This window comes from Nerophis ophidion, linkage group LG04 (genome assembly GCF_033978795.1).
Source record: "Nerophis ophidion isolate RoL-2023_Sa linkage group LG04, RoL_Noph_v1.0, whole genome shotgun sequence".
In the NCBI taxonomy this organism is placed as follows: domain Eukaryota; kingdom Metazoa; phylum Chordata; class Actinopteri; order Syngnathiformes; family Syngnathidae; genus Nerophis; species Nerophis ophidion.
Window position 1 is genome coordinate 1,469,547 of NC_084614.1, and position 14,544 is coordinate 1,484,090.

The 14,544-nt window shown below is 49.6% G+C and overlaps 1 protein-coding gene across 3 annotated transcripts in view; it reads right to left on the reverse strand.

Moving 5' to 3' along the window:
- Positions 1-11,806: 11,806 nt before the first annotated feature.
- The window catches only part of LOC133550684 (ribosome biogenesis protein bop1-like), a 29,729-nt gene continuing 26,991 nt past the window's right edge, over positions 11,807-14,544 (reverse strand). The window contains exons 16-17 of one of the 3 annotated variants that reach the window (XR_009806363.1): positions 13,341-13,562; positions 11,807-12,932 (exon numbers count right to left, since the gene is read on the reverse strand). Coding sequence is in view for 1 of the 3 variants with exons in the window: in XM_061896653.1 (XP_061752637.1) it covers positions 13,409-13,562 (154 nt within the window). In the remaining 2 variants the exon portion in view is untranslated. Of the gene's footprint in view, positions 13,563-14,544 lie in introns of all 3 variants that reach the window. The other 2 variants (XR_009806362.1, XM_061896653.1) reach the window with 2 other exon arrangements.

Sequence of the window (14,544 nt, forward strand, 5' to 3'; positions counted from 1 at the left end):
GGGCTTCTCACCCTATCTCTAAGGGAGAGACCCACCACACGGCGGAGGAAACTCATTTGGGCCGCTTGTACCCGTGATCTTATCCTTTCAGTCATGACCCAAAGCTCATGACCATAGGTGAGGATGGGAACGTAGATCGACCAGTAAATTGAGAGCTTTGCCTTCCGGCTCAGCTCCTTCTTCACCACAACAGATCGATACAACGTCCGCATTACTGAAGACGCCGCACCGATCCGCCTGTCGATCTCACCATCCACTCTTCCCTCACTCGTGAACAAGACTCCTAGGTACTTGAACTCCTCCACTTGGGGCAGGGTCTCCTCCCCAACCCGGAGATGGCACTCCACCCTTTTCCTGGCGAGAACCATGGACTCGGACTTGGAGGTGCTGATTCTCATTCCTGTCGCTTCACACTCGGTTGCGAACCGATCCAGTGAGAGCTGAAGATCCCGGTCAGATGAAGCCATCAGGACCACATCATCTGCAGAAAGCAGAGACCTAATCCTGCGGTCACCAAACCGGAACCCCTCAACGCCTTGACTGCACCTAGAAATTCTGTCCATAAAAGTTATGAACAGAATGGGTGACAAAGGACAGCCTTGGCGGAGTCCAACCCTCACTGGAAACGTGTTCGACTTACTGCCGGCAATGCGGACCAAGTTCTGACACTGATCATACAGGGAGTGGACTATGTTCTGACACTGATCATACAGGGAGTGGACTATGTTCTGACACTGATCATACAGGGAGTGGACTAAGCTCTGACACTGATCATACAGGAAGTGGACTATGTTCTGACACTGATCATACAGGGAGTGGACTATGTTCTGACACTGATCATACAGGGAGTGGACTAAGTTCTGACACTGATCATACAGGGAGTGGACTATGTTCTGACACTGATCATACAGGGAGAGGACTATGTTCTGACACTGATCATACAGGGAGTGGACTATGTTCTGACACTGATCATACAGGGAGTGGACTATGTTCTGACACTGATCATACAGGGAGTGGACTATGTTCTGACACTGATCATACAGGGAGTGGACTATGTTCTGACACTGATCATACAGGGAGTGGACTATGTTCTGACACTGATCATACAGGGAGTGGACTATGTTCTGACACTGATCATACAGGGAGTGGACTAAGTTCTGACACTGATCATACAGGGAGTGGACTATGTTCTGACACTGATCATACAGGGAGTGGACTAAGCTCTGACACTGATCATACAGGAAGTGGACTATGTTCTGACACTGATCATACAGGGAGTGGACTATGTTCTGACACTGATCATACAGGGAGTGGACTATGTTCTGACACTGATCATACAGGGAGTGGACTATGTTCTGACACTGATCATACAGGGAGTGGACTAAGTTCTGACACTGATCATACAGGGAGTGGACTATGTTCTGACACTGATCATACAGGGAGTGGACTAAGCTCTGACACTGATCATACAGGAAGTGGACTATGTTCTGACACTGATCATACAGGGAGTGGACTAAGTTCTGACACTGATCATACAGGGAGTGGACTATGTTCTGACACTGATCATACAGGGAGTGGACTATGTTCTGACACTGATCATACAGGGAGTGGACTAAGCTCTGACACTGATCATACAGGAAGTGGACTATGTTCTGACACTGATCATACAGGGAGTGGACTAAGTTCTGACACTGATCATACAGGGAGTGGACTATGTTCTGACACTGATCATACAGGGAGTGGACTAAGCTCTGACACTGATCATACAGGAAGTGGACTATGTTCTGACACTGATCATACAGGGAGTGGACTATGTTCTGACACTGATCATACAGGGAGTGGACTAAGTTCTGACACTGATCATACAGGGAGTGGACTATGTTCTGACACTGATCATACAGGGAGTGGACTATGTTCTGACACTGATCATACAGGGAGTGGACTATGTTCTGACACTGATCATACAGGGAGTGGACTATGTTCTGACACTGATCATACAGGGAGTGGACTATGTTCTGACACTGATCATACAGGGAGTGGACTATGTTCTGACACTGATCATACAGGGAGTGGACTATGTTCTGACACTGATCATACAGGGAGTGGACTATGTTCTGACACTGATCATACAGGAGTGGACTATGTTCTGACACTGATCATACAGGGGAGTGGACTATGTTCTGACACTGATCATACAGGGAGTGGACTATGTTCTGACACTGATCATACAGGGAGTGGACTATGTTCTGACACTGATCATACAGGGAGTGGACTATGTTCTGACACTGATCATACAGGGAGTGGACTAAGCTCTGACACTGATCATACAGGAAGTGGACTATGTTCTGACACTGATCATACAGGGAGTGGGACTAAGTTCTGACACTGATCATACAGGAGTGGACTATGTTCTGACACTGATCATACAGGGAGTGGACTAAGCTCTGACACTGATCATACAGGAAGTGGACTATGTTCTGACACTGATCATACAGGGAGTGGACTATGTTCTGACACTGATCATACAGGGAGTGGACTATGTTCTGACACTGATCATACAGGGAGTGGACTATGTTCTGACACTGATCATACAGGGAGTGGACTATGTTCTGACACTGATCATACAGGGAGTGGACTAAGTTCTGACACTGATCATACAGGGAGTGGACTATGTTCTGACACTGATCATACAGGGAGTGGACTAAGCTCTGACACTGATCATACAGGAAGAGGACTATGTTCTGACACTGATCATACAGGGAGTGGACTAAGTTCTGACACTGATCATACAGGGAGTGTACTATGTTCTGACACTGATCATACAGGGAGTGGACTATGTTCTGACACTGATCATACAGGGAGTGGACTAAGCTCTGACACTGATCATACAGGAAGTGGACTATGTTCTGACACTGATCATACAGGGAGTGGACTAAGTTCTGACACTGATCATACAGGGAGTGGACTATGTTCTGACACTGATCATACAGGGAGTGGACTAAGCTCTGACACTGATCATACAGGAAGTGGACTATGTTCTGACACTGATCATACAGGGAGTGGACTATGTTCTGACACTGATCATACAGGGAGTGGACTAAGTTCTGACACTGATCATACAGGGAGTGGACTATGTTCTGACACTGATCATACAGGGAGAGGACTATGTTCTGACACTGATCATACAGGGAGTGGACTATGTTCTGACACTGATCATACAGGGAGTGGACTATGTTCTGACACTGATCATACAGGGAGTGGACTATGTTCTGACACTGATCATACAGGGAGTGGACTATGTTCTGACACTGATCATACAGGGAGTGGACTATGTTCTGACACTGATCATACAGGGAGTGGACTATGTTCTGACACTGATCATACAGGGAGTGGACTATGTTCTGACACTGATCATACAGGGAGTGGACTGAGTTCTGACACTGATCATACAGGGAGTGGACTATGTTCTGACACTGATCATACAGGGAGTGGACTAAGCTCTGACACTGATCATACAGGAAGTGGACTATGTTCTGACACTGATCATACAGGGAGTGGACTATGTTCTGACACTGATCATACAGGGAGTGGACTATGTTCTGACACTGATCATACAGGGAGTGGACTATTTTCTGACACTGATCATACAGGGAGTGGACTAAGTTCTGACACTGATCATACAGGGAGTGGACTATGTTCTGACACTGATCATACAGGGAGTGGACTAAGCTCTGACACTGATCATACAGGAAGTGGACTATGTTCTGACACTGATCATACAGGGAGTGGACTAAGCTCTGACACTGATCATACAGGGAGTGGACTATGTTCTGACACTGATCATACAGGGAGTGGACTATGTTCTGACACTGATCATACAGGGAGTGGACTAAGCTCTGACACTGATCATACAGGGAGTGGACTATGTTCTGACACTGATCATACAGGGAGTGGACTAAGTTCTGACACTGATCATACAGGGAGTGGACTATGTTCTGACACTGATCATACAGGGAGTGGACTAAGCTCTGACACTGATCATACAGGAAGTGGACTATGTTCTGACACTGATCATACAGGGAGTGGACTATGTTCTGACACTGATCATACAGGGAGTGGACTAAGTTCTGACACTGATCATACAGGGAGTGGACTATGTTCTGACACTGATCATACAGGGAGAGGAACTATGTTCTGACACTGATCATACAGGGAGTGGACTATGTTCTGACACTGATCATACAGGGAGTGGACTATGTTCTGACACTGATCATACAGGGAGTGGACTATGTTCTGACACTGATCATACAGGGAGTGGACTATGTTCTGACACTGATCATACAGGGAGTGGACTATGTTCTGACACTGATCATACAGGGAGTGGACTATGTTCTGACACTGATCATACAGGGAGTGGACTATGTTCTGACACTGATCATACAGGGAGTGGACTATGTTCTGACACTGATCATACAGGGAGTGGACTAAGCTCTGACACTGATCATACAGGAAGTGGACTATGTTCTGACACTGATCATACAGGGAGTGGACTAAGCTCTGACACTGATCATACAGGAAGTGGACTATGTTCTGACACTGATCATACAGGGAGTGGACTAAGTTCTGACACTGATCATACAGGGAGTGGACTATGTTCTGACACTGATCATACAGGGAGTGGACTAAGCTCTGACACTGATCATACAGGAAGTGGACTATGTTCTGACACTGATCATACAGGGAGTGGACTAAGTTCTGACACTGATCATACAGGAGTGGACTATGTTCTGACACTGATCATACAGGGAGTGGACTAAGTTCTGACACTGATCATACAGGGAGTGGACTAAGTTCTGACACTGATCATACAGGGAGTGGACTAAGTTCTGACACTGATCATACAGGGAGTGGACCGCCACAATCAGACAGTCCGGTACCCCATACTCTCTGAGCACTCCCCACAGGACTTCCCGAGGGACACGGTCCAATGCCTTCTCCAAGTCCACAAAGCACAAGATGGTGCTGCTGTAGTGGCAGCTGAGGTGCTCTTCTCTCATCCTTTTGTGTTTCCCTCTTCTTTTCATGTCTTATTATATTTTTTTGCCTTTTGGTCCGGGACCCTTTGGGACTGTGTGACGAGGGGGGGCACTTTCGTGACCTCTGTGGTGCTTTTTTGTGGACTTCTGGATCTGCCTCCCAGGAGCCTTTTGGCCATGGAGACCAGCTGCTGGGTCTCTGCCACACCGGAGTCTGTTTGGAGAGACTGGAGGAGATGCGGATGAGGGGACAGGACTGCAGAGTTTGGAGAGACTGGGGGAGATGTGGATGAGGGGACAGGACTGCAGAGTTTGGAGAGACTGGAGGAGATGCGGAAGAAGAGACAGGACTGCAGAGTTTGGAGAGACTGGAGGAGATGCAGATGAGGGGACAGGACTGCAGAGTTTGGAGGGACTGGAGGAGATGCAGATGAGGGGACAGGACTGCAGAGTTTGGAGGGACTGGAGGAGATGCAGATGAGGGGACAGGACTGCAGAGTTTGGAGGGACTGGAGGAGATGCGGATGAGGGGACAGGACTGCAGAGTTTGGAGAGACTGGAGGAGATGCGGATGAGGGGACAAGACTGCAGAGTTTGGAGAGACTGGAGGAGATGCAGATGAGGGGACAGGACTGCAGAGTTTGGAGAGACTGGAGGAGATGCGGATGAGGGGACAAGACTGCAGAGTTTGGAGAGACTGGAGGAGATGCGGATGAGGGGACAAGACTGCAGAGTTTGGAGAGACTGGAGGAGATGCGGATGAGGGGACAAGACTGCAGAGTTTGGAGAGACTGGAGGAGATGCAGATGAGGGGACAGGACTGCAGAGTTTGGAGAGACTGGAGGAGATGCAGATGAGGGGACAGGACTGCAGAGTTTGGAGAGACTGGAGGAGATGTGGATGAGGGGACAGGACTGTAGAGTTTGGAGAGACTGGAGGAGATGCGGATGAGGGGACAGGACTGCAGAGTTTGGAGAGACTGGAGGAGATGCAGATGAGGGGACAGGACTGCAGAGTTTGGAGAGACTGGAGGAGATGCAGATGAAGGGACAAGACTGCAGAGTTTGGAGAGACTGGAGGAGATGCAGATGAGGGGACAGGACTGCAGAGTTTGGAGAGACTGGAGGAGATGCAGATGAGGGGACAGGACTGCAGAGTTTGGAGAGACTGGAGGAGATGTGGATGAGGGGACAGGACTGTAGAGTTTGGAGAGACTGGAGGAGATGCGGATGAGGGGACAAGACTGCAGAGTTTGGAGAGACTGGAGGAGATGCGGATGAGGGGACAGGACTGCAGAGTTTGGAGAGACTGGAGGAGATGTGGATGAGGGGACAGGACTGCAGAGTTTGGAGAGACTGGAGGAGATGCGGATGAGGGGACAGGACTGCAGAGTTTGGAGAGACTGGAGGAGATGCAGATGAGGGGACAGGACTGCAGAGTTTGGAGAGACTGGAGGAGATGCAGATGAGGGGACAAGACTGCAGAGTTTGGAGAGACTGGAGGAGATGCGGATGAGGGGACAGGACTGCAGAGTTTGGAGAGACTGGAGGAGATGCAGATGAGGGGACAGGACTGCAGAGTTTGGAGAGACTGGAGGAGATGCGGATGAGGGGACAAGACTGCAGAGTTTGGAGGGACTGGAGGAGATGCAGATGAGGGGACAGGACTGCAGAGTTTGGAGAGACTGGAGGAGATGCGGATGAGGGGACAAGACTGCAGAGTTTGGAGAGACTGGAGGAGATGCGGATGAGGGGACAGGACTGCAGAGTTTGGAGAGACTGGAGGAGATGCAGATGAGGGGACAGGACTGCAGAGTTTGGAGAGACTGGAGGAGATGCAGATGAAGGGACAAGACTGCAGAGTTTGGAGAGACTGGAGGAGATGCAGATGAGGGGACAGGACTGCAGAGTTTGGAGAGACTGGAGGAGATGCAGATGAGGGGACAGGACTGCAGAGTTTGGAGAGACTGGAGGAGATGTGGATGAGGGGACAGGACTGTAGAGTTTGGAGAGACTGGAGGAGATGCGGATGAGGGGACAAGACTGCAGAGTTTGGAGAGACTGGAGGAGATGCGGATGAGGGGACAGGACTGCAGAGTTTGGAGAGACTGGAGGAGATGTGGATGAGGGGACAGGACTGCAGAGTTTGGAGAGACTGGAGGAGATGCGGATGAGGGGACAGGACTGCAGAGTTTGGAGAGACTGGAGGAGATGCAGATGAGGGGACAGGACTGCAGAGTTTGGAGAGACTGGAGGAGATGCAGATGAGGGGACAAGACTGCAGAGTTTGGAGAGACTGGAGGAGATGCGGATGAGGGGACAGGACTGCAGAGTTTGGAGAGACTGGAGGAGATGCAGATGAGGGGACAGGACTGCAGAGTTTGGAGAGACTGGAGGAGATGCGGATGAGGGGACAAGACTGCAGAGTTTGGAGGGACTGGAGGAGATGCAGATGAGGGGACAGGACTGCAGAGTTTGGAGAGACTGGAGGAGATGCGGATGAGGGGACAAGACTGCAGAGTTTGGAGAGACTGGAGGAGATGCGGATGAGGGGACAGGACTGCAGAGTTTGGAGAGACTGGAGGAGATGCAGATGAGGGGACAGGACTGCAGAGTTTGGAGAGACTGGAGGAGATGCGGATGAGGGGACAAGACTGCAGAGTTTGGAGAGACTGGAGGAGATGCAGATGAGGGGACAGGACTGCAGAGTTTGGAGAGACTGGAGGAGATGCAGATGAGGGGACAAGACTGCAGAGTTTGGAGAGACTGGAGGAGATGCGGATGAGGGGACAGGACTGCAGAGTTTGGAGAGACTGGAGGAGATGTGGATGAGGGGACAGGACTGCAGAGTTTGGAGAGACTGGAGGAGATGCAGATGAGGGGACAGGACTGCAGAGTTTGGAGAGACTGGAGGAGATGCAGATGAGGGGACAAGACTGCAGAGTTTGGAGAGACTGGAGGAGATGCAGATGAGGGGACAGGACTGCAGAGTTTGGAGAGACTGGAGGAGATGCGGATGAGGGGACAAGACTGCAGAGTTTGGAGAGACTGGAGGAGATGCGGATGAGGGGACAGGACTGCAGAGTTTGGAGAGACTGGAGGAGATGCGGATGAGGGGACAAGACTGCAGAGTTTGGAGAGACTGGAGGAGATGCGGATGAGGGGACAGGACTGCAGAGTTTGGAGAGACTGGAGGAGATGCAGATGAGGGGACAGGACTGCAGAGTTTGGAGAGACTGGAGGAGATGCGGATGAGGGGACAAGACTGCAGAGTTTGGAGAGACTGGAGGAGATGCAGATGAGGGGACAGGACTGCAGAGTTTGGAGAGACTGGAGGAGATGCAGATGAGGGGACAAGACTGCAGAGTTTGGAGAGACTGGAGGAGATGCGGATGAGGGGACAGGACTGCAGAGTTTGGAGAGACTGGAGGAGATGTGGATGAGGGGACAGGACTGCAGAGTTTGGAGAGACTGGAGGAGATGCAGATGAGGGGACAGGACTGCAGAGTTTGGAGAGACTGGAGGAGATGCAGATGAGGGGACAAGACTGCAGAGTTTGGAGAGACTGGAGGAGATGCAGATGAGGGGACAGGACTGCAGAGTTTGGAGAGACTGGAGGAGATGTGGATGAGGGGACAGGACTGCAGAGTTTGGAGAGACTGGAGGAGATGCGGATGAGGGGACAAGACTGCAGAGTTTGGAGAGACTGGAGGAGATGCGGATGAGGGGACAAGACTGCAGAGTTTGGAGAGACTGGAAGAGATGCGGATGAGGGGACAGGACTGCAGAGTTTGGAGAGACTGGAGGAGATGCGGATGAGGGGACAAGACTGCAGAGTTTGGAGAGACTGGAGGAGATGCGGATGAGGGGACAAGACTGCAGAGTTTGGAGAGACTGGAGGAGATGCGGATGAGGGGACAAGACTGCAGAGTTTGGAGAGACTGGAGGAGATGTGGATGAGGGGACAGGACTGCAGAGTTTGGAGAGACTGGAGGAGATGCGGATGAGGGGACAAGACTGCAGAGTTTGGAGAGACTGGAGGAGATGCGGATGAGGGGACAAGACTGCAGAGTTTGGAGAGACTGGAAGAGATGCGGATGAGGGGACAGGACTGCAGAGTTTGGAGAGACTGGAGGAGATGCGGATGAGGGGACAGGACTGCAGAGTTTGGAGAGACTGGAGGAGATGCGGATGAGGGGACAGGACTGCAGAGTTTGGAGAGACTGGAGGAGATGCAGATGAGGGGACAGGACTGCAGAGTTTGGAGAGACTGGAGGAGATGCGGATGAGGGGACAGGACTGCAGAGTTTGGAGAGACTGGAGGAGATGCGGATGAGGGGACAGGACTGCAGAGTTTGGAGAGACTGGAGGAGATGCGGATGAGGGGACAGGACTGCAGAGTTTGGAGAGACTGGAGGAGATGCAGATGAGGGGACAGGACTGCAGAGTTTGGAGAGACTGGAGGAGATGCGGATGAGGGGACAGGACTGCAGAGTTTGGAGAGACTGGAGGAGATGCGGATGAGGGGACAGGACTGCAGAGTTTGGAGAGACTGGAGGAGATGCAGATGAGGGGACAGGACTGCAGAGTTTGGAGAGACTGGAGGAGATGCAGATGAGGGGACAAGACTGCAGAGTTTGGAGAGACTGGAGGAGATGCGGATGAGGGGACAAGACTGCAGAGTTTGGAGAGACTGGAGGAGATGCGGATGAGGGGACAAGACTGCAGAGTTTGGAGAGACTGGAGGAGATGCGGATGAGGGGACAAGACTGCAGAGTTTGGAGAGACTGGAGGAGATGTGGATGAGGGGACAGGACTGCAGAGTTTGGAGAGACTGGAGGAGATGCGGATGAGGGGACAAGACTGCAGAGTTTGGAGAGACTGGAGGAGATGCGGATGAGGGGACAGGACTGCAGAGTTTGGAGAGACTGGAAGAGATGCGGATGAGGGGACAGGACTGCAGAGTTTGGAGAGACTGGAGGAGATGCGGATGAGGGGACAGGACTGCAGAGTTTGGAGAGACTGGAGGAGATGCAGATGAGGGGACAGGACTGCAGAGTTTGGAGAGACTGGAGGAGATGCGGATGAGGGGACAGGACTGCAGAGTTTGGAGAGACTGGAGGAGATGCGGATGAGGGGACAAGACTGCAGAGTTTGGAGAGACTGGAGGAGATGCGGATGAGGGGACAAGACTGCAGAGTTTGGAGAGACTGGAGGAGATGCGGATGAGGGGACAAGACTGCAGAGTTTGGAGAGACTGGAGGAGATGTGGATGAGGGGACAGGACTGCAGAGTTTGGAGAGACTGGAGGAGATGCGGATGAGGGGACAAGACTGCAGAGTTTGGAGAGACTGGAGGAGATGCGGATGAGGGGACAGGACTGCAGAGTTTGGAGAGACTGGAAGAGATGCGGATGAGGGGACAGGACTGCAGAGTTTGGAGAGACTGGAGGAGATGCGGATGAGGGGACAGGACTGCAGAGTTTGGAGAGACTGGAGGAGATGCAGATGAGGGGACAGGACTGCAGAGTTTGGAGAGACTGGAGGAGATGCGGATGAGGGGACAGGACTGCAGAGTTTGGAGAGACTGGAGGAGATGCAGATGAGGGGACAGGACTGCAGAGTTTGGAGAGACTGGAGGAGATGCAGATGAGGGGACAGGACTGTAGAGCTAGCACTGAGCGCCGGGACGGAGAGGTTTAGTGGCGTCTTGGCTGGGTGAGCAGGTGTCGGACACCTCAGTCTCCTTGGACGTATCCTCGCTCATCCATGCAGACTGGACACTGGCCGAGAGTTGGTTGTAGGACTGTCCTCACTGAGCTGCAATATCATATCCTGTATCACTCTGCCTAATATCTGATCCTGTATCACTCTGCCTGATATCCTATCCTGTATCACTCTGCCTAGTATCCTATCCTGTATCACTCTGCCTAGTATCCTATCCTGTATCACTCTGCCTAGTATCCTATCCTGTATCACTCTGCCTAGTATCCTATCCTGTATCACTCTGCCTAGTATCCTATCCTGTATCACTGTGCCTAGTATCCTATCATGTATCACTCTGCCTAGTATCCTATCCTGTATCACTCTGCTTAATATCCTATCCTGTATCACTGTGCCTAATATCCTATCCTGTATCACTCTGCCTAGTATCCTATCCTGTATCACTCTGCCTAGTATCCTATCCTGTATCACTGTGCCTAATATCCTATCCTGTATCACTCTGCCTAGTATCCTATCCTGTATCACTCTTAGTATCCTATCCTGTATCACTCTGCCTAGTATCCTATCCTGTATCACTGTGCCTAGTATCCTATCATGTATCACTCTGCCTAGTATCCTATCCTGTATCACTCTGCTTAATATCCTATCCTGTATCACTCTGCCTAATATCCTATCCTGTATCACTCTGCCTAGTATCCTATCCTGTATCACTCTGCCTAGTATCCTATCCTGTATCACTGTGCCTAATATCCTATCCTGTATCACTCTGCTTAATATCCTATCCTGTATCACTCTGCCTAATATCCTATCCTGTATCACTCTGCCTAGTATCCTATCCTGTATCACTCTGCCTAGTATCCTATCCTGTATCACTCTGCCTAGTATCCTATCCTGTATCACTCTGCCTAGTATCCTATCCTGTATCACTCTGCCTAGTATCCTATCCTGTATCACTCTGCCTAGTATCCTATCCTGTATCACTCTGCCTAGTATCCTATCCTGTGTGTGTAATAAAAGTAGATGTATAGAAATAAAAAACTCCTGCAGGTTTTCATTTAAAAAGAAAAAAACATTTATTAGAAGAATCCTGCTAAGTAAAAAGTCTGATGGTAGTCTAGGTGACAAGTCTGATGGTAGTCTAGGTGACAAGTCTGTTGGTAGTCTAGGTGACAAGTCTGATGGTAGTCTAGGTGACAAGTCTGATGGTAGTCTAGGTGACAAGTCTGATGGTAGTCTAGGTGACAAGTCTGTTGGTAGTCTAGGTGACAAGTCTGATGGTAGTCTAGGTGACAAGTCTGATGGTAGTCTAGTTGACAAGTCTGATGGTAGTCTAGGTAAAAAGTCTGATGGTAGTCTAGGTGACAAGTCTGATGGTAGTCTAGGTGACAAGTCTGTTGGTAGTCTAGGTGACAAGTCTGATGGTAGTCTAGTTGACAAGTCTGATGGTAGTCTAGGTAAAAAGTCTGATGGTAGTCTAGGTAAAAAGTCTGATGGTAGTCTAGGTGACAAGTCTGATGGTAGTCTAGGTGACAAGTCTGTTGGTAGTCTAGGTGACAAGTCTGTTGGTAGTCTAGGTGACAAGTCTGATGGTAGTCTAGGTGACAAGTCTGTTGGTAGTCTAGGTGACAAGTCTGATGGTAGTCTAGGTGACAAGTCTGATGGTAGTCTAGGTGACAAGTCTGATGGTAGTCTAGGTGACAAGTCTGTTGGTAGTCTAGGTGACAAGTCTGATGGTAGTCTAGGTGACAAGTCTGATGGTAGTCTAGGTGACAAGTCTGATGGTAGTCTAGGTGACAAGTCTGATGGTAGTCTAGGTGACAAGTCTGATGGTAGTCTAGGTGACAAGTCTGTTGGTAGTCTAGGTGACAAGTCTGTTGGTAGTCTAGGTGACAAGTCTGATGGTAGTCTAGGTGACAAGTCTGATGGTAGTCTAGGTGACAAGTCTGTTGGTAGTCTAGGTGACAAGTCTGATGGTAGTCTAGGTGACAAGTCTGGTGGTAGTCTAGGTGACAAGTCTGATGGTAGTCTAGGTGACAAGTCTGTTGGTAGTCTAGGTGACAAGTCTGTTGGTAGTCTAGGTGACAAGTCTGATGGTAGTCTAGGTGACAAGTCTGATGGTAGTCTAGGTGACAAGTCTGTTGGTAGTCTAGGTGACAAGTCTGATGGTAGTCTAGGTGACAAGTCTGATGGCAGTCTAGGTGACAAGTCTGTTGGTAGTCTAGGTGACAAGTCTGATGGTAGTCTAGGTGACAAGTCTGTTGGTAGTCTAGGTGACAAGTCTGATGGTAGTCTAGTTGACAAGTCTGATGGTAGTCTAGGTAAAAAGTCTGATGGTAGTCTAGGTGACAAGTCTGATGGTAGTCTAGTTGACAAGTCTGATGGTAGTCTAGGTAAAAAGTCTGTTGGTAGTCTAGGTGACAAATCTGATGGTAGTCTAGGTGACAAGTCTGTTGGTAGTCTAGGTGACAAGTCTGATGGTAGTCTAGGTGACAAGTCTGTTGGTAGTCTAGGTGACAAGTCTGATGGTAGTCTAGTTGACAAGTCTGATGGTAGTCTAGGTAAAAAGTCTGATGGTAATCTAGGTGACAAGTCTGATGGTAGTCTAGGTGACAAGTCTGATGGTAGTCTAGGTGACAAGTCTGATGGTAGTCTAGGTAAAAAGTCTGATGGTAGAGTCAGCACCAGATGAGAAGACCCAAGGCTGTGTGGGGTGAAAAGTCACATCCAGGACACCGAGGTCATGAGTGGTCACATGACCTCTGAGCACCTTCACTGGAACAATGAGTGGATTCTGCAGCAGGTCACTGGAAGATGACATCATCATTTACTGGGTGTGACATCATCATTTAAAGGGTGTGACATCATCATTTACTGGGTGTGACATCATCATTTAAAGGGTGTGACATCATCATTTACTGGGTGTGACATCATCATTTACTGGGTGTGACATCATCATTTACTGGGTGTGACATCATCATTTACTGGGTGTGTGTGTACCTACTTGTTTACGGTGCTATGACAGACTATGACTGAGCCATCATGTGTGTGTGTGTACCTACTTGTATACGGTGCTATGGCAGACTATGACTGAGCCATCATGTGTGTGTGTGTGTGTGTACCTACTTGTATACGGTGCTATGGCAGACTATGACTGAGCCATCATGTGTGTGTGTGTGTACCTACTTGTATACGGTGCTATGGCAGACTATGACTGAGCCATCATGTGTGTGTGTGTGTGTGTGTGTGTACCTACTTGTATACGGTGCTATGACAGACTATGACTGAGACATCATGTGTGTGTGTGTGTGTGTACCTACTTGTATACGGTGCTATGACAGACTATGACTGAGCCATCATGTGTGTGTGTGTGTGTGTACCTACTTGTATACGGTGCTATGGCAGACTATGACTGAGCCATCATGTGTGTGTGTGTGTGTACCTACTTGTATACGGTGCTATGACAGACTATGACTGAGCCATCATGTGTGTGTGTGTGTGTACATACTTGTATACGGTGCTATGACAGACTATGACTGAGCCATCATGTGTGTGTGTGTACCTACTTGTATACGGTGCTATGGCAGACTATGACTGAGCCATCATGTGTGTGTGTGTGTGTACCTACTTGTATACGGTGCTATGACAGACTATGACTGAGCCATCATGTGTGTGTGTGTGTGTACCTACTTGTATACGGTGCTATGACAGACTATGACTGAGCCATCATGTGTGTGTGTGTGTGTACCTACTTGTATACGGTGCTATGGCAGACTATGACTGAGCCAT